The following is a 21703-nucleotide window of genomic DNA, read 5'->3' as shown; positions in this document are numbered from 1 at the left end:
CTGCTGGCGCTGCCGCTGCCTACCTTGCTGAACCATCTGAGAGCCTGCTGGCGCTGCCGCGGCCTACCTTGCTGAACCATCTGTTAGCCTGCTGGCGCTGCCGCGGCTCGACCTCTCGGAACCCCCCGGCTCGAGGATTGAGAGCTGTGCGTAGGGTATCCCGTCCTCCGCCCAGAGTAAGACTGTCCCGCTACCTTACCCCCCTTTACGAGACTTTACAGATCCCTCGATCTGCTTGTACATACTACTAAGAACCCGCAACCTTTTACTAGCTATAAAAGCTTAAGAACTTGACCTCTTGTGTGGTGTCCATCTGTAGTGTTGTGATTACTCTGCTGTACGATCCTAGGAGAGGACCCTCATTCAGGAGGCCTCTCAGTAAACGCTCGGCTCCTTCTCGACGGAGGGGTGGACCTAGGGGTGGTCAGTCAGACATCTTCTGCCTCCCCCGGGTCGCCTTTCTAACACACTGCTGTAAATAAAGTATTGAAGTTGTAAACATCTATAATGCAAATTACAGATAACACGAATCAATAAGGTTTTTTGTTGTTCAACCACTTTTTAGTGCAAAAAGAAATCAATCACAAAGTACAGCATACAAACATTGTACACATTGTTTGGAAACCATATCATAAGGAAACACACATCATGTTGCTATTGACATGAACATACTATTATATGCAGCAAAAATTAAACAAACGTATATGATCATGATACTTCAATGTAATGCAGAATACATAGTCATGCCCAATGCATTTCGGGATGCAATTCCTTCTTCGGGGGCACTGTAAAGCAAAATGAAAATACCTTAAATATGCTCATTCTTTTGTAATCTTACACAGCTAAATGTTAAATGACCGATATAGAGTTAGCGTCAGATAAGCCGGGGGGGGGGGGGTTAGGCTAGAGGTCAAAGAAGAAGTAGTGACGAAAGGATAAAACTGGTATAACTGCTCACTGTCAATGACGTGAATAATAGGAAAGCCACCACCGTTGAAAAAACCACTGAATGAATAGACTGTGTATCGCCAAGACAGACCAATGACAAGGATACTAGTAGAATCATGTGCAAAAAAAGAAGAGAATTGAAAAAGTGAGGGCGAACTATTACAATGAACCATCTGGGAGGGAGCGGGCCACTCACTTGTGACCTGAACTCCGGAAATGAATCCTTGATCCACTGTTCAAGACTGCGGTCTCTAATGATGAGGGAAACAATCTCTAATTAATGAAATACTGGCCTAAAAGGCAGGCATAACTGTTAACAAAGCTTGTGGAAGCTTCAAATGAACTTACTCAACGAAGTACTGGAAAATGGACAACTTCAACTGCGGCGAACCAGGACTAGCAATGTTGTCACTGTGAGTAAAAAAGCAACGTTGTGTTCATATGTTGCTAATGGTGATGAGGCAAACTAGGAACCAAATCCAATATTGGTCTATTACCTTTTGTATCGACTGTAGTAAGACAACTGATGACTCGCTACTGGGTGTGACAAAGAATCCTGTGACAGATCACTGTGAATTGCCGTCTTGTGTACCAAAGCGGAAGCTCCACCGCTATATGTCACCTCGAGAATTACTCCTGGGTCAACAAACCAAAATGCCAATTGTAAGATGCCAATCGCCTGCTGACTAGCGCTTCAGGTAACTCCGAAAATAATCCCCGGTTTAAACCACACTCTTACCTGCCACTAAAATCCTCCTGAAAAAACTGCAGCGTTTACCGCGATAATGCGTGGGGACGTGATTGTATTCTAGCGCTAATAAACGTGGTGGCGTGAAGGACGTTAGGAGAATGCGAGGTGCAACATAGAAATGGGACTATTCTGAACGGCCATCTTGGAGTGTATAACCGAGTAGAATGTCTCAATACCGCATTTAACACAAACGATCCAAGTCTTTTAAAAAAACGCACATAAAAGAAAAAATGAAGTATGAAAAATGAAATGCTACCAAACCTGGCCTATAAGCTACTGACGGGGAGGAATGCTCAAATGAGCGAAATGAAAATCGATGTGACACGGATACAAATGAAAATAAAGAAGAAGCTCCCCTTAACCGTGAAAAGCAAATGACAAGAAACAAAAGTGTGGGTAATGAAACAAAGGGAAATTGTAACAACTAATAAAAAATACTGTGCTACAATCCTGGGGGTGAATGGTGCAATTGACAGAAAGTAGATACACTCACAATCTGCGTCACAAAAGGCTTGCAAACATCCATACAACATACAAAATAAATCAGCCAGTTCAAACACTTAGATAAAACACAGTAGTTCAATCCTGTCATTAAGCCCTTCTGGTACGAGGGTCTATAAATACTTAATCCACCATGCTTCCCTCAGTGCTAACTATCTATTGGTGTCTTGACCTGGTTCACGTGCTAACACTTCTAATATGGTGAATTTCAATTGAGCATTGGAATGGTGTAATTCTGTCCAATGTGCGGCGAAATGTAACTTAACGCTTTTAGTGCGGATGGTGCTTTTGTGTTCAGTCATCCTGATCGTAACTTTCCGTGATGTTTTACCTACATATAAAAGTCCGCAGGGACATATGATTGTGTAAATCATGTTAGATGTGTTGCAATCACCATTGTGTCTAAGTGTGATGGTCTTACCAGAGTGTGGATGATGAATAACATTGCCAATGATAACATTATTGCAACGTACACAATTTTGACATTTGCGCAAGCCACGGAATTGTTGTTGTTGTTTCTGCCTGGATGATAATATTTCTTTAATATTTGTACACCGTGTGTATGCGAATAATGGTGCCTTTGTAAACAGACCATTAAAATCTGGGTCATGTTTAAGGACGTCCCATCTCGATTTGATAATTTTTTTGATGGCATTTGAGCGAGTAGAATATTTAGAGACAAATATGTGTCGAGCATTGTTATCTTTGACTTTTGGTTGCAACAAAGTTTTCCGATCTTGTGTCTCTGTTATGTTGGCTGCTAGGGCCAAGATGGATGCGGGATAACCCCGCTTCTGAAATCTTGCTTTCTGTTCTTGTAGGGTAATAGTCAATTGATTGTTATCTGAGGTAATACGTTTCATTCTGAGCATCTGTGAGTATGGAGGATTTTGTATTAACTCCGGCGGGTGGAAATTGGAGTAGAGTAGTTTGTTTAATTTTTGCTGCATATAATAGTATGTTTATGTCAATAGCAACATGATGTGTTTTTCCTTATGATATGGTTTCCAAACAATGTGTACAATGCTTGTATGCTGTACTTTGTGATTGATTTCTTTTTGCACTAAAAAGTGGTTGATCAACAAAAAACCTTATTGATTTGTGTTTTCTGTAATTTGCATTATACATGTTTACAACTTCAATACTTTATTAACAGCTCGGCGCCTGGCATTCTGGTGGTAATCCACCAGTTCTTTTTTCTGTGTTTTTGGCTGGCAACCTTCTCACCAGGCAGCACGCTTCTGTTGAGTACATTTTTTAAACATTAGTGAAGCAGTAGATTATAGGGAGTGCACACACCTTACAAGTTTTTGGTCATGGTTACAGAGTCACACAGAGATATGACCTGCACAACAGGTGCACAGCAAGCAAAAAGAAGCCTGAAATGCATCCACAATCGGTCGAAATATGTCCTAAGAAATCGCAGCTATTTCCTCGAAAACAAATAGGTTGTTCAAACCCATATCACCCGACACAGTGAATCGATACAGTGATAGTTGGCACTTGCCAGTACAAAGAAACTGTATCAAACATGAGCGAGCAAAAAATAAATGACACCATGAACCAGCAGTAAAACAAACATATGGACTCCACGAGGGGTACACCGCAAACGTGGAATAACTTGCAATGTATGCGAAACAAGTGGGAGTAGGCATAAAACATGCCAACAATGTATTAGGACAACAGATTCACGTTACTAATACGGGCCATTTAACTTGCCAACAATGTAGTAGGACAACAGATTCACGTTACTAATACGGGTCATTTGTTCCCATATCTCGGATATTCAATTAAAACAATGAACAATTGCACTCGACAGTACTCCACCCATAACTCGGTGCCCGAGCAGTGGCGCACGAAGACTCTAGCAACTGTATCCTTATGGTGACCATATGCCATCAAATACACACCCAGGTGGCATCGGATTGGAGCATGTAAAAAAACGTATGTGCTGCCTGGATGCGTGACACAGGGCATGAGCAGTGACCCTACCAACCCAAAACCGGCGGAGACTAAAGTACTCACTACAACACGGTGTGCAGCCCGACGTGATTCATTCTTCAAGACGACCGCAAACAAGCCAAGCCCTTTTACTGTCTGTCTTTTACGGAGCCGGATGTTGCATCATGAAAGACGACCGCAAACAAGTCAAGCCCTTTTACTGTCCGTCTTTTACGATGTTGCATCGTGAGTGGTACGATCACCAATGCAATGGAAAACAATCAAATGTCTAAAGGAAACGAGTCCGCCATGTTAGCACTGTGTTGAAAGTGGAGTGCATGATGTCCATGCCACCCGAGCCATAAATATAGATATAGAAACTCCATATCAAGACCCACTGAAATGAATGAGTCCAAACCAGATCTCAATAAGGCAACACATTTGACCGATTGAAGGCATTATCATATTACATGCTAAAATCGTCCATAAGCCTAACCACTTAGAAAAACTGATATGATCCTAAGAAAACACATGAACCATTCTACAAATCATCCCTACGTATCTATATCAAAAAGCGACATTGCAGGCAGATGACCAACATGTTCACCAGGGAACATAATGCGGTCAAAAATCGAAAGCCATGCGCGAGGTATACCGCCAAAGTTGGAAAGGCTGAGACATAATGCCATTGTCCAATAGTCATGTTATATGGTGCCAAGAGAGCCTCACATAGACTCTGATATTTATTTATTTATATTTATTTATATGCTTCTATAGCGCAGGAATTCGACCCCCGGAGGGGTATCTCCGCGCTTTGGTTCATACCAAAGCTATGATGAGATGAGAATGCAACAGTGTGAATACAGGCTATGCGATTACAATTCGGAACAGTTTCATGAGTGTCCAAAAACAAGTAACAACGTTTCATGATGGAATTCAATAGTTCATATGTATGTCATGCACTATATACATGGCAGAATAAGCATCCTAGATAAAATCCATAGGTAAAATATGTTCACCAACAGGTCTGTGTCCAATTCCATATAATCGTCTCATTGTTAGAAAACACACAAGAGGCAAGGGGAAAGGGGCAACAGAATAGATGGAAAACTTGACAGCAGACATTGACAGGAAAAAGTAAACCGCGATTCATAATTTAAACAGTCAGGAATCCCATTTTAGCTATATATTAAGAATGTTAGCAAAGGGAGATGACCGCTATCATGCAAACCCAGAAACAGAGGTCACTGATGTCAATTGGGACAGCATTAACACCACTAGTCTAAATAGACAAACAGAGATGAGCACATGGCATGATCTAACTTATTATAAATGATAGTGCATTTCCTCATCTGTATTTTGTCCCATTTCGGTGCATCTTAGACGTCATATCCAAACAGCTTCCCTGTGGCGCAGGGCCAATTCCTGATTTTCACCACAAGGGTGCGCAGGAATGTGGGCAATACTATGAAACCAGACTTTGTAATCACCACCGTGCTGTTCCCCCATATGGTAAGTCATTGGATATTTCAAGTCAGTGTTCTTGGGCGTACGTATATGCTCTTGTATATGTTGCTCGAGTGGTCTAACAGTACTTCCAACATATATCCTTTCACATTCACAGCCCAATATGTATACCACGTATTTTGTCTTTCAATTTATGAAGTGTCTTATCTCATACTCCTTCATCGTGTTGTATCGGAATTTTTTTATCTCATTTTTCCCAAAAAGACAGACGTTTCAACTCTGACATGTGAAGAATCCATTGGGAGCAGGGGGTAACCAAGTTTTATTAGTGACACTCCTAGTATAACTGGGACAGAGCAGGTTTCTAAGAGTTTTGCCCCTGCGGAAAGTAACCTTTGGTGTAGGCGTAATGTGTTCCCTCAAACTAGGTTCATCATACAACAGTCCCCAATGTTTCCTCAGAATTTTAAACAGTCTATTGCTGTTGCTGGTTTATTGTGTGACAAAGGCCAGATGTGAATTTGAGACCTTGTTGATGTCTCTGTATGTTTTTTTCACTAGTATACTAGCTCTAGTAACTTTTTGAATTCTTTGGTCAGCCTTTCTAAGAACGACCTCACTGTAAGCCCGGAGTTTGAATCTGTTTTTAATTTCAAGAATGTTCTCCCCAAATGTCATTTTAGAGCTACAGTCCGGCGAACATATATCATTTTACCAAAAGGAATATTCCTGATCACAGACTTGGGGTGGGCACTGGTTGCATGCAGAGTACTATTGCATGCTGTGGGTTTACGGAAAATGGTGCTTTGTATGGTGTTACTCTCAATATAGAATAAGAGATCCAAGAATTCGATACTCGTATGGCTGTACTTGATTGTTAGATGCACATTGTGGGGACTGCTGTTAAGAAATGAATGAAACTTAATTAGATGACTAGAAATACCCTTCCACAGTAAGATAATATCTATATACCTCCCCCAGAAGACAATCATTTCTATCCAGGGGGAGGCATATTTACTCAGGCATGCTCCCTCTCCCACCAGCCCATAAAAAGGCCAGTGTATGAGGGGGCAAACCTGGAGCGCATGGCGGTCCCCTGTATTTGATGGTACCAGGTTCCATCATGTAAGAAGAAGTTTTTGGATAATATGATATCGATCCTCTCAATCGGCATCTCATTGTGCTCCATATGGTCTGCTGTGCGTGTTCTCAAAAAGGATTGTACCACCATCATACCAAAGTGCTTCTTTATGCATGTGTAGAGTCCAGTTACATCCATGGTAACGAACATTAAATCGTCTGACCATGTTAGACCGTCAAACTTCTGAAGGATGTCTCTGGTATTCTGTATATATGCAGGAAGATTAATCTCAAAGGGTTGAAAATGTATCGACATATTGAGAAAGTCATTCTGTCGGTGAGTCAATGCCCGATATTATTGGCCGTCCTGGTGGAAAAATACCCTCCTTATGGATCTTAGGGAGGATATATATATATATATACAGGCTGCTAGTGGGTTGCTAACAGTGAGATACCCATATTCTTCTTCTGAGAGTAGAACACTCTCTCGCCAATCATGGAGTCTGGTGTTGATGTGGGTGACAAGAGAGCCCACGGGATTGGAGGCAAGAGCTCATAGCAATTTGGATCCCCAAGTTGCCTATTTATTTAATTCATGTAGTCACTGGTGTTCATCACTACCACACTGCTCCCCTTGTCAGCCTCTCTGATGATAATTGAATTGTTCTTGCTAAGGTTGTTTAATGCTGTCCTTTCAACTTTTGTCAAATTCTGACTGTGATTATCTTGCCTTCTCAGATCATCCATTAAAGCATGGATGTCCTTAGTCACTTTCTCCTTAAATAAGTCAATGTTAATGTGTGTGTTACTTGGCATGAATTTAGAACGAGGCTTGAGCCCGCTATTGATCTACACATCCTCCATGATATCAAGATCCTCTCTAAGGTGTTGTATGGTGATGTGTTCGTCCCCTGGTATTGACAAAACCATTTGTAGATCCTGTAAATCATAAATAGTGTGTGCCACAGTGTGTAATGGTGTCACAATGGAACATACATTAGAAGGATTTGCATAGAAAAAATCTTTTAATTTCAACACCCGGGTGAACTTATACAAGTTAATCAAAAGGGCAACTGGATCGCTCCATTGAGAGGGACAAAAGCCCAAACCTCTGCGTAAAACATTACATTCCATCAGACAGGTCGCACGACTGGTTAACAATAGTCAGTTCATTTGATGTTACCCTCTCATCCACAACAGTCTCTAAGACGTTTTTGACTGTGTTGTCATTCCTAATGTTGTGTCTTTCTTTCTTTTTTCCTGCCACCTTTATCCTCCCCTCCTTGTCTTTGGTCTCTTTTTGTAGTCTTGTTGCCTAACCTGAGCCTTTCCATCTCTACTAAAAAATTCAACCGCCCTGGAGAGATTGCTGAGACAGCACCTCCATCTCTTGAGGTACTGCTATCATTGAAGGAAAGGGAGCTGCTGCTTATCGAGATTGAATCCACAGTGTCCTCCCTAGTTCTTTTCCCCTCGCCAGTGGGCTTGATATTATCAAACTTTCTGGCGAAGGTATAGATCCTTCCATCCTTATAATCATTGTTATAGCGCTTAATTTTTTTCAGTTTAATAAATTTGATGATTTTCGATGACTTTGTCGTAAATCTCATAATTTTTCTTGACCACATCTTCCAGATTTACCATATCCTCCCTTAGTTTGGTAACCTTTTTGTCAGCTTGCTTGATCAGGATTCGCATCATAATATTAGATGCGTTCTGCAGATTATCTTCCCACTCCTTAAGTGAATCGTCATCGAGGTCCTCAAAGGTTGGGACTATTAATATCCTCAAGCCTCTTGGTATCTTCTGATTGTCAAAATATTTCTGTAGGGTTATACCATCTCACTAGCGGGACATTTCTTGCTTTTTCAACCTTTCTAATTTCTGAAATTTTGTTTTCAAACCTTCTCCCAATTGGCCTTCAGTCACATTCGAATCCCTTGTTTGAATATTGGAGAAAAGGCCAAGGGCATTTCCTCTCTCTTGTCATTGAATCTAGACATGTCTTAACAGGGTATGGGAAAAATCCGGTTAAATCAAATTCAAACCAATACTTCCTGGCTCGGACTGTGCTACTAGGTCCCAAATGATTAGAAACTTGAGATTTGGGCAGTGGACCAAAAAGCAACATATGCAGCTCCTGTACCGTAAATTACCACTACTATTTAGATGCAAAACAATCTTGTGTGCAGATATCCAAATGTGCCCCCTGTCCAGAAGCACCACCCCTCACAAGGGGATATAGAACAAAGAAACTGGATTGGAGCTCATCCACTGCTAAACAAAAAAGTCCATAAGGAATTATCCATGGATATTGAAGAATCATAGTTCAATGAAGAAAGTGACTGCAAATACAAGATGTATAGTGTTTTCTTCTTTATTATTCAGTTCCTAAAAAACCATCAGCCACCGCGTTTCGTCCTTTTTACATAGGACTTCTTCAGGGCTGTAAGTTAAAAGGATGTATAAAAAGACATTTAAAATTCCATCTTTGGGTCCTGTTTCGAAATTCAGTGCCTTCTCAGGAGAGCTTTCCAATGGTACCTCTGCAGTCCCAAAACTCCATAACTCTGGCACTTACTTAAGTCGCCTGGATTATGGAAATGCCCTTATGGTTGCTGCAAATGAAGCTTTATTTGCTAAACTTCAGGTGGTACAAAACACAGCTGACTGCCTGATTTGCAACCTGCCACCCCGCTCTCCATTCTCTGCTCTGGCTTCCAATAAAAAAGCGCTCCTATTTCAAACTCCTCTGTTTTGTTCACAAGTCACTTTTTTTGAATCTGCCTACCACTCTTTGCGGAACAAGTTACAGTTCTAATCTCCCACGTGTAACCTTAGATCCAGAGGGCAATCATTACTTCACCCCGCCGCTTTCGTACTGTAAGACACAGAGGCAGATCCTTATCATATATGGTACCCTATCATTGGAACAAATTACCCTTGTTCTTACGACCCTGTCCAGACTTAGCACAATTCAAGAAACTCCTTAAAACCTGGCTCTTCTAATGTGTTAATATTGGTAAATACTTTGTCGATATACACCATGATATATGTACATATAACAAACCTGCATCGCCATTGTTGAATTCACCCTCAACCTAGAGTCAGAAATACGTGGTCAGGCAGGCACTACGACCTAGGCCTGAAGTAACTGATTGACACATCACAGGTAGGTGGGTGAGGCGGAGAGAGGGGATGACAAGTAACCCTTACACAAACACGCGAGAAGGAAAACCCAGATCGATCCTACTGATAGGCAGCAATACCACAATGGTCTCAGGAGATTGTCCGCCAATAAAACACGTTTGGCCGGAGGGGTGCTTGTTCCCAAAACACCATATAGTCAGATGCTACATTAAGTTAGGAACACTCATCAGCACACAGCATGTACATTACACCAGGCGCGGTGCGTCCATTGGGGCGTGCGGGCGAAGCCCCCCCGCCCGCAGCACTCTCGGCGTTTCTGAACTTAAGTAAACTGACTCAGTTTACTTAAGTTCAGAGAAGCCGAGGGAGAACTGACAATTATGTCAGTCAGCATGATGTCGGACCGCCCACCCCCTTCAGAGTCTGGGTTCGAATCTCGGCGAGGATGTACAACATCCTGTGATTCTGGGCAAATCACTTAGGGCCAAATGTAGGTAATTTCCATTTACTGATTCATAAATACCGACTCATACCGAATCGGTATTTCTGAATCGGTAAATGGTATGTAGGTAAAAATTCGGTAAAAGTTACTGATTCGGTAAATATGTATTCGGAAAATACAGAATCGGTATTTTACCGATTCATATTTACCGATTCGGTATATTTTTGACACCTACATCTCTTTTTCTCAATACCGGTCGGTAACGGCCGATTTTACCGATTTTGGGCAGTTACCGACCGGTATTTGGCTACCTACATCTGGCCCGTAGTGTTTAAAATGTATTTAGCTCAATACTTTAATCTGAAGTGGGGCTGTAATCTGCTTTAACAAAGCCTCTGAATTCATGGTGATACACGTTTCCAACATCGTTTTTGGGTTCCGTCATTTCATTGATAATGTGCTTTTTTGCACCCACCAACATTGGTTTGTGGACTGTGCTTATTTTGAACTTATTTTCGCATTCATTTGCGCTTGTTTTGTGGTCATGCTCATGAAGTCTATGGGGCTTGCTGATGCCCAGTGAGACAGGCTCGGAGATTGTACTCAGATCATGACCCCATTCCAGGTCCAGAGAATCACGGTCTCCATGTCCCTTAAACGGTAAGAGCGATACATGGGGTCCAGTATACACAGGGTGCACTACTGAATCTCTAACCACCTACATTAGTACATGTCACCGGCAGATAAGTATGAGGCTAGTATACTCTGTCCACTTCAGTGCCTTATGTGATAGCACAAACTATGTAGTCTTCAGCTCTCTATTTGTTTTCACATGAAGGTCAAAGTCATTTACGTGGGTGTGTCTCAAACCGTATATTATTCTTTGCTGATTGAACTACGACAGAAGGTTTGCCAGTGTATTTAGTAGCAGCACCAGTTTGATAAAGCTCTCCAGTGTTACTCCCAGGCCACTGGCCTTCCCTTTTACCCCAGGCGTCTTAGCTAAGGACCCTCTCCATGCGTCAAGTTCTGCAGCTAAGCCGCCTCCTCTGCAGGTCGTATCACTGTCGCAGTGCACTGTCAAATTGTTTCCTCAAATTCATAACATTCAGGATTAAGGCATTTCAGTTTCTTGCTTTCTAAACAATAGGTATGTCTATACAAACCAAAATGTACCACATGTGCGCATGCTGGTTATGAAGCTCTTATTTAACAGATTTACATTGTAAGAAAGTGGCTCTATATATACTGGACCAAAGTAAGGTACAGTGTGTATAGGGTCCCCTGTCTCCAGAGGTATAACAGAGGCTAAAGTCAGACATGACCTTACTTTCTAAAGTAGTAGCTAGGTCGAGCAGTAAGGCAGTATCAGAGGACAGTGTAAAGCATTTGTTGTACACACTCAGTCAGCAAAAGGTTTCACACACTCAAGGACTGAACTCTAGGCCAATTGTTTTTATATCAAAAGATATAATTGCTTTATTTTTAGAACCAACAGGTATCAAAATATACGTTTCTCAGTATGAGTGACTTTAGGTAATTACTTTGCAGAAAGGCAATAGACTTTGTAAGTACAATAGCTACTGTGGTTGCGATAGGCAACACAATTCTAAACACAATTTAACATTGAACTCAATGGGTTTTTCTACATAAATGCAGTTGATTACTTTCAGGATTACTTTTCTAACCACAGGGCTGGAACATCAATTCAGTCCTGGGACCTAAGCTGTAAACACTTAAGTACAAGCGTATTGGTTACAGTTGTGATTTTTAAAGAATATAAATGTATTTTCAAAGTTGACACTTAGAAACTTTTCAGTGAAAAACTACCAATGTTATCCTATGGAAGGAAATTCAAGTCGCAGGCAAAGTAGGTTCTCGTTACTTTTGAAATCCAGTACTGGACTCCTAGGTTTAGCACTGGGCCCTCTACCTAAGACAGGTAAGTAATTATGTTTTAGTATTTGGTATGATTTTTAAGGAATATTTCTAGTTTGCAAAAATCGACAGAAGACATTTCAGACAAAAACAGTCAATGGTTCCCTATGGAAGAAAATTTGAGTTACTGGTAAACAGTTAGGATTACTTTTGCGTATCATTACTGGGCTAAAAGGTACAGTACTGGCTTCTCTCCTGATCCCAGGTGAGTATTTCGGAATTCGTTATTCGGCTGATTTTAGATGAATATTTCAAAGTTTCAAAACTCCACTCTTAGAAGAAATTTCAGTGAAAACCAGTCAATGTTAGCCTATGGAAGGAAAGTGAGTTATCGGCTTTCAGGTGAGTGCTCGACTGGTGGAGTTAAGGTTCTGGGCATAGACTCAGGGGTCTCTCAGGGTCGGAAAGGTACAGTTGTTACACCCTCAGCAGCACAGGGGCAGCGGGTGCAGAGAGAGTAAGCCCAATCAAATCCAATTGAGGGTAGGGGGCCTTTGGTTTGAGTCTGCAAGCAGGCAGGCCATGCGGCTGTGGGGGCTGAGCTCCTGGTCACTTACTCAGGGCAAGTGGGGAAGTAGAGTAGGGTAGTAGTTGCACATCCAGCGACACTCGGGCGGCTGGGTGCAGGGTGCTTTTGAGCCGTCGGCGCTCAATGTCATCCAATGGGAAAGTTAAAAAGTGAACAAAGACTGCAGGCTCGGGGACGGATATTCTTCAGGTGCGGCCACCACTTCGAGAGGTAAGTTAAGATCTTGGAGAAGAGGTAGGTACCCCAAAGGACGGCACAGGGGACCGTGGGGCGCCGGGTGCAAGAGTGTCTTTTGGCGTCGGGAAATCTTACCCTCAGCTGGTCAGGGTTGGGGAGGGTCCCTGATTCTGAGGCTGCAGGTGTCGTCTGAGTCGTTGAGGAGGGTCTTTTGGCACTGGACTTCTGGTCCCAGTCTCCAGGGGGACGTCCTCGTGGTCTTGGATCACTCGGGCACAGGCCGGGCTCGGCGGGTAAATGTAAATGTAAATGTGGGTGTACTTGTAAAGCGCACTGCGACTCCATGGAGTATCCTGGCGCTGAAGACCGCTGGGGAACCCGTCCTGGTTTTCCCTGTGAGATGGTCCCTTTTCTGGGTATCTCCAAGGTGAAACCAGGCATCCCCGGCGTCTGTGGGGGGCCGTTGTAGAGATGAGGCAAGCTTAATGCCAAGAGTTGCCGAGTGTGTTCCCTGGTTAGAGTAGGCACCGAGGCGAGAATTATCGAGTCCGTTTTGACCCTGGTCCACGACCCTGCCGCGTCGGGAATTGAACCCTGGTCCCGGGCCGTTCTCTGCCTACGGGTCTGCCGCCTCTAACCAGTGAGCCACACCACTCCACGGGTGCAGAGTGGGCTGGGCTTGTGGTTCCTGGCTGGCACCAGGGGTATTGTTGTTGGAGCAGAGCCTCTGCTCATGGGAGTCCCAGTCTCTAAGAGGGTCAAGGCAGGCAGGTCCTCCGGGGTTCTTGAGGTTGCTGTCCGCAGGAGACGCCGGGTTTAAGCAGGAGCAGGTTCAAGGATCAACAGGCCGGTAGGGCTGGAGCCATGTCAGTTGTCATCGTCCTTTTGTTAGCTGCTGCACGGCAGGTCGTCCTTCTTCTTGTCCTACTTGTTTTTCAAAACGGGATCTGAGGAAGGAAGGTTCATGGTGCCCCTAAATACTAAGTTTAGGGGCGTTACAGGTATGGCAAGGGCAGGGACAAATAGGTCCCTGTCCTTAGGTTGGTACACCCCCTAATCTGCTCCTCTCCTCTGGGAGGGAGGGCAGGAGCCTAGCTGTGACTGGGCAGGGATCCCCATCTTAAAGATGGCCGGAGCCCGGGGTCGGCATAGGCTGGGGTGGGGTTGGCATAGGCTGGCACCCCCCCCTTCCTGACGTAGGGTTTCCTGCCAGTCTTCTCGCCAGAGTGGGGGTCAGAACTGGTGGGGGACAGTTGCTGAGTACAGCAAGTGGTATGGAGAAGCTCACAAAGGCGGTGTGCCTTTGAAGCTCCCCCCTGCCCATCCTGGGGGAGGAGACCTAGCACCTCGCCCAGGATGTGCATTGTTGCAGGCCCAGGAGAGCGGGGGCTCTCCACCAAGGAGTCCAGCAACATGTCTGCTGTGTGGCAGCCTAGGCAGCCTCTCAGACCAGACGTGGATTGTAGGTTAGGTTTCAAGGGTGCCTCTGGTGCATTTTATATTAAATCCCACACTGGCACTGATATCAAACTTGTCAGTCTTCAGTGTAGCCATTATGGTGCTTTGGAGTTCGTAATGACAACCTCCCAGCACCATATACTCTTAATGGCATCGCTGCACTCACAGTGCCCAGGAATGGCCCTGGGTACTGTAGGGGCACAGGGCTCCTGTGCTCACACCACTGGCATAGGGCACCCAGCTAGAGGGGTGGCTGATGTATGCCAGGGCAGTGGGTTTTGTGGGCATGGCACACAGGGATGTGTGCCAGGTCGACTCTTTGGTTAGTTCTGTACTTAGACCCTCAGCCTGCAAATGCAGTGTGTGGGGTTCAGGGTACAGGCCCCCTAAGGGTGACACAGTAAGTGCTGCAGCCCTTAGGGGTCTTCTCTGTTCACCATGCCCTGGGTACCTAGGGTACCATTTACTAGGGGCTAACAGGTGGCCAGAGATGCCAATTGGATTTTAGTTTCAACACAGTTTTAGGGAAGGAACACAGGCCAAGGGCCCTGGTTGGCAGGAGCCCAGGGCACACTCAGTCAAAGCACATCAGCAATTCAGCAAAAAGTGGGGCCATACCAATGCAAGAAAGATGGCACTTCCTCACATACATGTACATGTTTTGCATTAACACAGGACGGGACCACCCTCACTATGTGGTTCGCGTATTTAAATATGGCGCCACAGGTTGGCTGTAAACACCCACCGTTCATCTGCTGCTGGCAGCCAATGGCGGCACACGAAGCATCTGCAGCTTCGGCGGAGGGGTAGTCATCATCGATCTTGATCTCAGTAATGATGTCTGATCCCAACTTGGCCATGTATAGCATGCTAATCCTCTTCAGAGTCTTGTTCCCCTTCTTCAGCTGCACATGGGTATGAGAGGTTAGAAATCCCTCTATCGGGTAGAGTCAGTCTCAGCTGATCCCTTCAGCATTTCATCCTTCCAGTGTAGATAAGAGAGGCATTTTTATTTGATAATTCCTCTGACTGACATTAACTTGACTATAGTGATTGGTGAAGGTTGCGGTTTTTGGGATGATCCAGCTGGCCACACTTTATATGCACAGGAATATTTACTATTGTTTTGGACCAAATAATATCGGTAATGGGTGTGATTTGACTATATGGTATTCTCTATGTCATTTTATATGGTTGTACTCTGGAATAATACTCTGAGTCTTTACAATTATCTTGACACTGTGAGTTAATTCCATATTCATTTTATTCAACACCACAGTAGGCACACAAACATTCTGTTTCTAAATCGGTCTCGTGCTTTCTCCTGTGGGCAATATGATTTCCAGGTTACTTGCCCTGATAAGACCCTGAAAATAGCTCTATGGTCAAAATGTTAACTTTAGGATCCTCTGGCCGGTCTTTACATTGTTGAAAACTGTGATTTTGAACAGAATTTGACTTGTTAGTTTAAAGAGGCTGAGAATATCACTTAAAGCTGTTTTTTTTAATTTGTTCATTATCACTTTATGCACCTCTCTTTCACTGCATTATTTGCATTTTTTGACTTTATATGACAATTGTATGTTCTTTACCTAATTCATGTTTGAAATGCATATAAATGATTCATATTTCGTAATGAAGGCCCACACATTGCATACTTCACAATCAAAAATAGACTGTTTTAATTCAGGGTACTGCCGATTCAGGTAGGACGGTTGCACTATTTGAAAGAGTCTCACAGTAACATTAACATATTAACATTAATACGCTTAGGTCCTGGTGGGCTGATTGGGTGGGGCTTTGTAATTTAATTTACGTAATGGTTGTTTTTTTCCTGTTCAAAGCTGCTCCCACTATGCATTTGAAGATGAATTCTGGAAGAAAAATGTTAACCACAATGCCTTCCGTTTAAATTTGGCAGCCCTTCTACTGATGACACTGTGGAGGCCACCATCACAACACTAGTTAAACAATCAAAGTTCCAATGAGTCCGTAGCCACTTACAGAACAATTTTAACACAAGGACGGAGCCATCATCAGATTCATTGTTACTGTGTCTAATTTTCACTTTCATAAGCTTAACTAACCCGGGTACTTCTGTACTTGAAATATAAAGGCTAGCAGATAGCTATGATCCATTACGCACACTTCTCTCTAAACCTGTTGGGTACTATTCATGTCATGTTATGCGAGCTGTCACGAGCATGCTTGTTGTTTCTTAGCTCGTGACCAGCTCGTGTATTATGGGAATGTTGGGGATCTTGTTGTGGTTCAAACATGTGGAATGTTGGGGAGTAAGGTGGTTAAGGGAGCTGGGGGTATTATGAGACTGGACTCCGTGATGAGTGGAGGTTAAATAAATCTCATCTTCTTTCAGCATCCTTTCTTCGTGTATTCCTTCAAGTGAGACTTCCTACAAAACCCTCTTTCGCTCTCTCTCACGCACATATCTTACTCCGGTTTCACACTCTCTCCTGTCATACATTATCCCCAAACCCTTACAGCAATTCCTTCTCAATTTTTTTAATGTCATTTTTCCATTAGTGTCATTTCCACCTCCCCTACCTCATAACCTATTTCCCATTCTCTGGTTCTCCAGCACCGCAAGATCATACGAATGACAAGAGCGCTATACAAATATAATAACTCCACTGCAAACAAGAAAAAAAAAGTAAAACACATTGTCATTTACAACTTCAATAGCTCTAACTTTCACAAATGCGAGACTAACTGCCTTGCAAATGTTTGTCATTATTGCTTTTCTGTCCCTAAAATATTTCAGCTGCTCCATTTTAAGATTGTCCCTTGTCACTGCACACAAAAGAAGTGGTCATGGGGGGGCGCTAGGTGGCGCACGACCAAGATGGCCCAGCCGGGTAGACAAATATCCTTCAGCCCCATCCTTAGCAAAGTAAGCAAAGTTCCCTTCCAGGGGATACTCATTAATAGTCATAAGCACTGAATTATCTACGCCCATGAGCGGGAACCCGGAACACATAAACAATATACATATATATGTGTAAATATACCAAAAAGTACATAGTACTAAACTAATTATACACATATACATGTATAATAACCATAATATGCAGCCTAACATATATACATAGGCTAATAAAGCCAAACTTACACACGTTTTGAAGCATGAAAATATGCTGTACATAAATGCAATAAACAGGCATGAGCCTAAAATGCATTTCATAACCATGAAAACCTTTTATTTTCATCAAAGAACCTGTAAACAGTTATTAGCCTAAAAGGCTGCATATGAAAAAATTTCTGTGTACAGAAATCAGACTGGCACCCTGCCTTTAAGGCCCCAGAGAATCTGCACACTTTGCCTTTAAGGCCTCCAGGAGAACTCTGTTCCCATCATGCACCACAGGTGACAGTTAGGTCAGTTCTTTTTTTCTGGCTTGTTCTGTGAGGAACCTGGAACTTGAGCTCTGCTAATTTTGCAGTTTTTTCTGTCAGAAGTTGGTTTTTTCTTGTCTTTTTTGACAATATACTACTCTGGTGGTGGTTTAATACCTTTTTCTGACTAAACTGTTGGTGTTTTTTTAGTCAGAAAGCCACCATTATTTTACAAAAGTCCTTCCTGTGGGAACAAGATGTCAAAAACGGACACACACTCTGTTTGTGTGGTTTGTCTTCCAGCTTCTCATAAGGTGGAAGAGTGTTATCACTGGCTCAACCTTTCTAGTAGGACTCTAAGAGAAAGCGAGAAAATGAGGTTGCTGGGCCTTCTGGAGAGAGAAAGCCGTGGTGAGAAGGGCTCTAAGAGCTTGTTATCATCTGCTAAGCCATCTTCTCAACCCAAACGTCGAAGAACAGCTTCTCCTGAAGGTAGAACTAAGAAACATCGACTCCAGGGAGCGTCGCCGTCAAAAAAGGTGCGCTCGACGTCAAGATCCAGATCGCTGTCAGCATTGTAGGCGTCGAAGAGGGCTCCATCGACGTCGAGGACTTCGCCGGTGAGGCAAGGTTCAGCGTCTCGACAGTCGCCGTCGAAATCTTTTTCGACGTCGAGACATCTGGTGTCGATTGCAGTAAGGACGACGTCGGGGGCGCAAGGTTCGACGTCGAAGGATCGTAAGAGATCGACGTCGAGAGAAGAGAGGCATCCGACGTCAAAGGATCGAGTGTCGACGTTGAAGGATCCAGTGTCGACGTCGAGAGGGAGTCATCGATCGACGTCGAAGGGGAGACCGAGGTCGAGAGAGAGACGTACGTCGTCGTCGAGGAAAAGGTCGACGTCGAGAGGAAGATCGGCGTCGAAGAGTTCGACGTCGAGACCTAAAAAGAGACGGTCGAGGTCTTCATCGCGACTAGGTCGACGTCGAAACTTGCTTCGGGCTCGAAGCATGGAGTGTCAGAGTCTAGGTCTCCCCCACCTGATGACAGGTCGGTTTCGAGACTATCAAGACCAGCCTCTCGGACCTCACTTAGGTCTTTGTCGAGGTCAGAAATAAGCCCACAACCTTTAGTGGCATCTTCACCGCAGGGTCAGCAAGACAGGTCTGCGGCGGGTCAAGAGACAGTGCACCAGGACTCTTTTGTGGTGGCGCATTCTGGCTCAACCTCAGGGCAGGTGTCAGATGACAGACAATTGGTGCCCAGACAAGGGACTCCATCTGGGTCATCGAACTCTGAGCACAGTGTAGTCTCCAGAGCCTCCAAGTCTTCAGCACGGCTGCATATTGTGCAGGTTTCACCTGAGGCTTCCCCTAAGCGTGTAGAACGGCCTCTTAACATGTCACCGAGGTGGCTGGAAAGCCTGAGACATTGGAAGATGCGTCCAGATGCATGACTGATGGGGATGAGGGCTCCGGTCCCTCAGACGGAGCTGCATAGAAGATCACGCTCGAAATCCCTAGTGAGAGAGAGATCACGTTCGAGGGAGCGTAGGAGGCAGCGATCGGCAACTCATCAGAGACGGCGTAGAACCCCTTCACCATCTTCTACGTCATCTGCGTCCTCTTCAAGGTCTTCATATAGAGACTATTCTCCCACTATATCATCTACTCCGCCTTCCAGAGTGTCTCCCGTAGATGATTTGAGCACATTTAATGATGTGCTATGTCGTGGGGCGAATAAGTTCAACATCAAGATGGCAGTTCCCCAAGTGGCAACGTCAGTCATCTTTGAAACCCTGCATCACAAGACGACTGGCAGGCCTCTTCTGCCGTTAGTGCCCGGTTTGATAGAACCAGCAATGAGAACATTCTTGACTCCGGCCACGGTGGGTTCAGGTCCTTCTAGGATTGCAAAAAAGTACAAGGCTCCAGAAGAAGATCCACTATTTTTGCGCTCTGACCCACCTCCAGACTCACTTATTGTGGCGGCAGTCAGAAAAGCGCATTCTGCAGCATCTACCTCTTCTGCTCCACCTGAAAAGGATAGCAAGAGTATGGATTCCTTGGGGCGAAGAATGTGTAACACCTCGGGGTTGGTCGTGAGAGTGGCCAGTGCGGCAGCCTTACTGGGCCGCTATGATCGTCTGCTCTGGGACTCGTTGGCTCGTTTTGTGGATAAACTCCCTAAGGAAGATCAAAAGGATTTCCTGGAAATTGTGGAAGAAGGCGGACTGGTGGCTAACCAGAGCATTAGCGCGGCTGCTGATTCGGCGGATCTGTCAGCGCATGGCTATGCACATGGTGTTTGTGCTAGGCGTTCAGCTTGGCTGCGCCTTACTGGGCTGAAGCCTGAGGCCCAGAGGAAAATAGTGAATTTACCGTTTAATGGTTCGACTCTGTTTGGATCTCACGCTGACGATGAGATGTCCAAGATGAAAGTGGAGTTGGACACTCTTAAGGCCGTAGGTCTTGAAAAGAAGAAAGACTTTAAACGACGGGGTAATTTTCGTCCCTTTGACAGTCTTTCTAGCAGAGGAGCCAATAGACGAATTGGTCCTCGCAAAACCATGGCCAGAATCAACAGAGGTCGCATTTCCAACAGCGGCGACCTGGGCGAGGCAGAGGCAATGGAAATAGGCAGCAGTCATCCGCTACCAAACAGCCTCAAAAACAATGAACGGAGGCTTCCTCCACAACCATGTGCCACTCCGGTTGGAGGAAGTATTCTGTGTTTTCTGGACGAGTGGAAACAGATCACAAAGGACAGATGGGTGCTGGGTATCATTCAGAACGGGTACCTTTTGAGATTCAAGAAGCCACCCCCTGTCATGCGTCATCTAAAGATGTTACAGTGGAATGTAAAGCGTTTACAGCAGGAAGCGAACATCCTTCTGAAGAAGAAGACCATAGAACTAGTACCATCTCAGCAGAGATGTCATGGCCTGTACTCTCGATTTTTTCTCATAAAGAAAAAAGGTCCAGCTACGGAGTTCAGACCCATTCTGGATTTGAGACGGTTGAACAAATTCATTCGAAAGGAGAGGTTTCGAATGCTGGCTCTACATCAGATCTTCCCCCAGTTACATCAGGGGGATTGGATGTGCTCCATCGATCTGAAGGATGCTTATTTTCATATTCCGGTATCCAGAAAAAATCGCAAGTTTCTCAGGTTTCAAGTAGCTGCTCTTCACTATCAGTACGCAGTACTCCCATTCGGCCAGAGATCAGCTCCCAGAACATTTTCCAAATGTATGGCGGTAGTTGCGGCTTGTCTTCGAAAGAGACGGATTTTCATATATCCGTACTTAGACGACTGGCTTCTGAAGAGTTCATCCCCATCTCTACTGGAAGAACATCTATCGATATGCCTCCAACTCATGTGCAAGTTGGGTCTTCAAGTCAATTACAAGAAGTCCATAATGAACCCCACCCAGAAGATCCACTACCTGGGTGCTCAACTGGAGACGGAAAAAGAAAACGTGTGTCCTTCGGAGGAGAGGTGGTTATCCATCAAGGCGAAGTGTATTCTTCTCCTTCAGTCTGCACGTCCGACAGTTCGGCAAGTGTCCTCTCTCCTGGGGTCCATGGCATCGTGCATCTTCATCGTGCCAAACGCACGTTTGCATATGCGTCCTCTACAACAGTGTCTGGAAGATCAGTGGAAGCAGAGGACGGGATGCTGGGAGGATCGAATTCATCTCCAACAGTCTGCAAAAGATTCCATCCGGTGGTGGATGAAGAAGACACACTTGATGAAGGGAGTTCCTTTTCATCAGGACCCACCAACGCAGACTCTGATCACAGACGCCTCTCTCAAAGGTTGGGGGGCTCATATGGGCCCTCTGCAGGAACAAGGGCTATGGTCAGACTTCGAGAAAGGATATCACATCAATCTACTCGAACTCAGAGCGGTCCATCTTGCTCTCAAGTCCCTGGCTCCATCTCTACAGACTCGGTCCCTCCTG

The 21703-nt window shown here is 44.4% G+C and overlaps 1 protein-coding gene across 1 annotated transcript in view; it reads right to left on the bottom strand.

Annotated features, from left to right (window-relative positions):
- LOC144762937 (uncharacterized) overlaps positions 1-15242 on the bottom strand; it is a 171569-nt gene extending 156327 nt beyond the window's left edge. Inside the window, exons 1-3 of the mRNA XM_078648238.1 lie at positions 15128-15242; positions 1446-1584; positions 1297-1359 (exon numbers count right to left, since the gene is read on the bottom strand). Coding sequence (XP_078504364.1) covers positions 1297-1359; positions 1446-1584; positions 15128-15242 — 317 coding nt within the window. The remainder of the gene's footprint in view (positions 1-1296; positions 1360-1445; positions 1585-15127) is intronic.
- Positions 15243-21703: the final 6461 nt, after the last annotated feature.

This window comes from Lissotriton helveticus, chromosome 6 (assembly GCF_964261635.1).
Source record: "Lissotriton helveticus chromosome 6, aLisHel1.1, whole genome shotgun sequence".
Lineage (NCBI taxonomy): Eukaryota > Metazoa > Chordata > Amphibia > Caudata > Salamandridae > Lissotriton > Lissotriton helveticus.
Note: the sequence above shows the minus strand (reverse complement) of the source record. Positions and strands in the feature narration are given on the sequence as shown.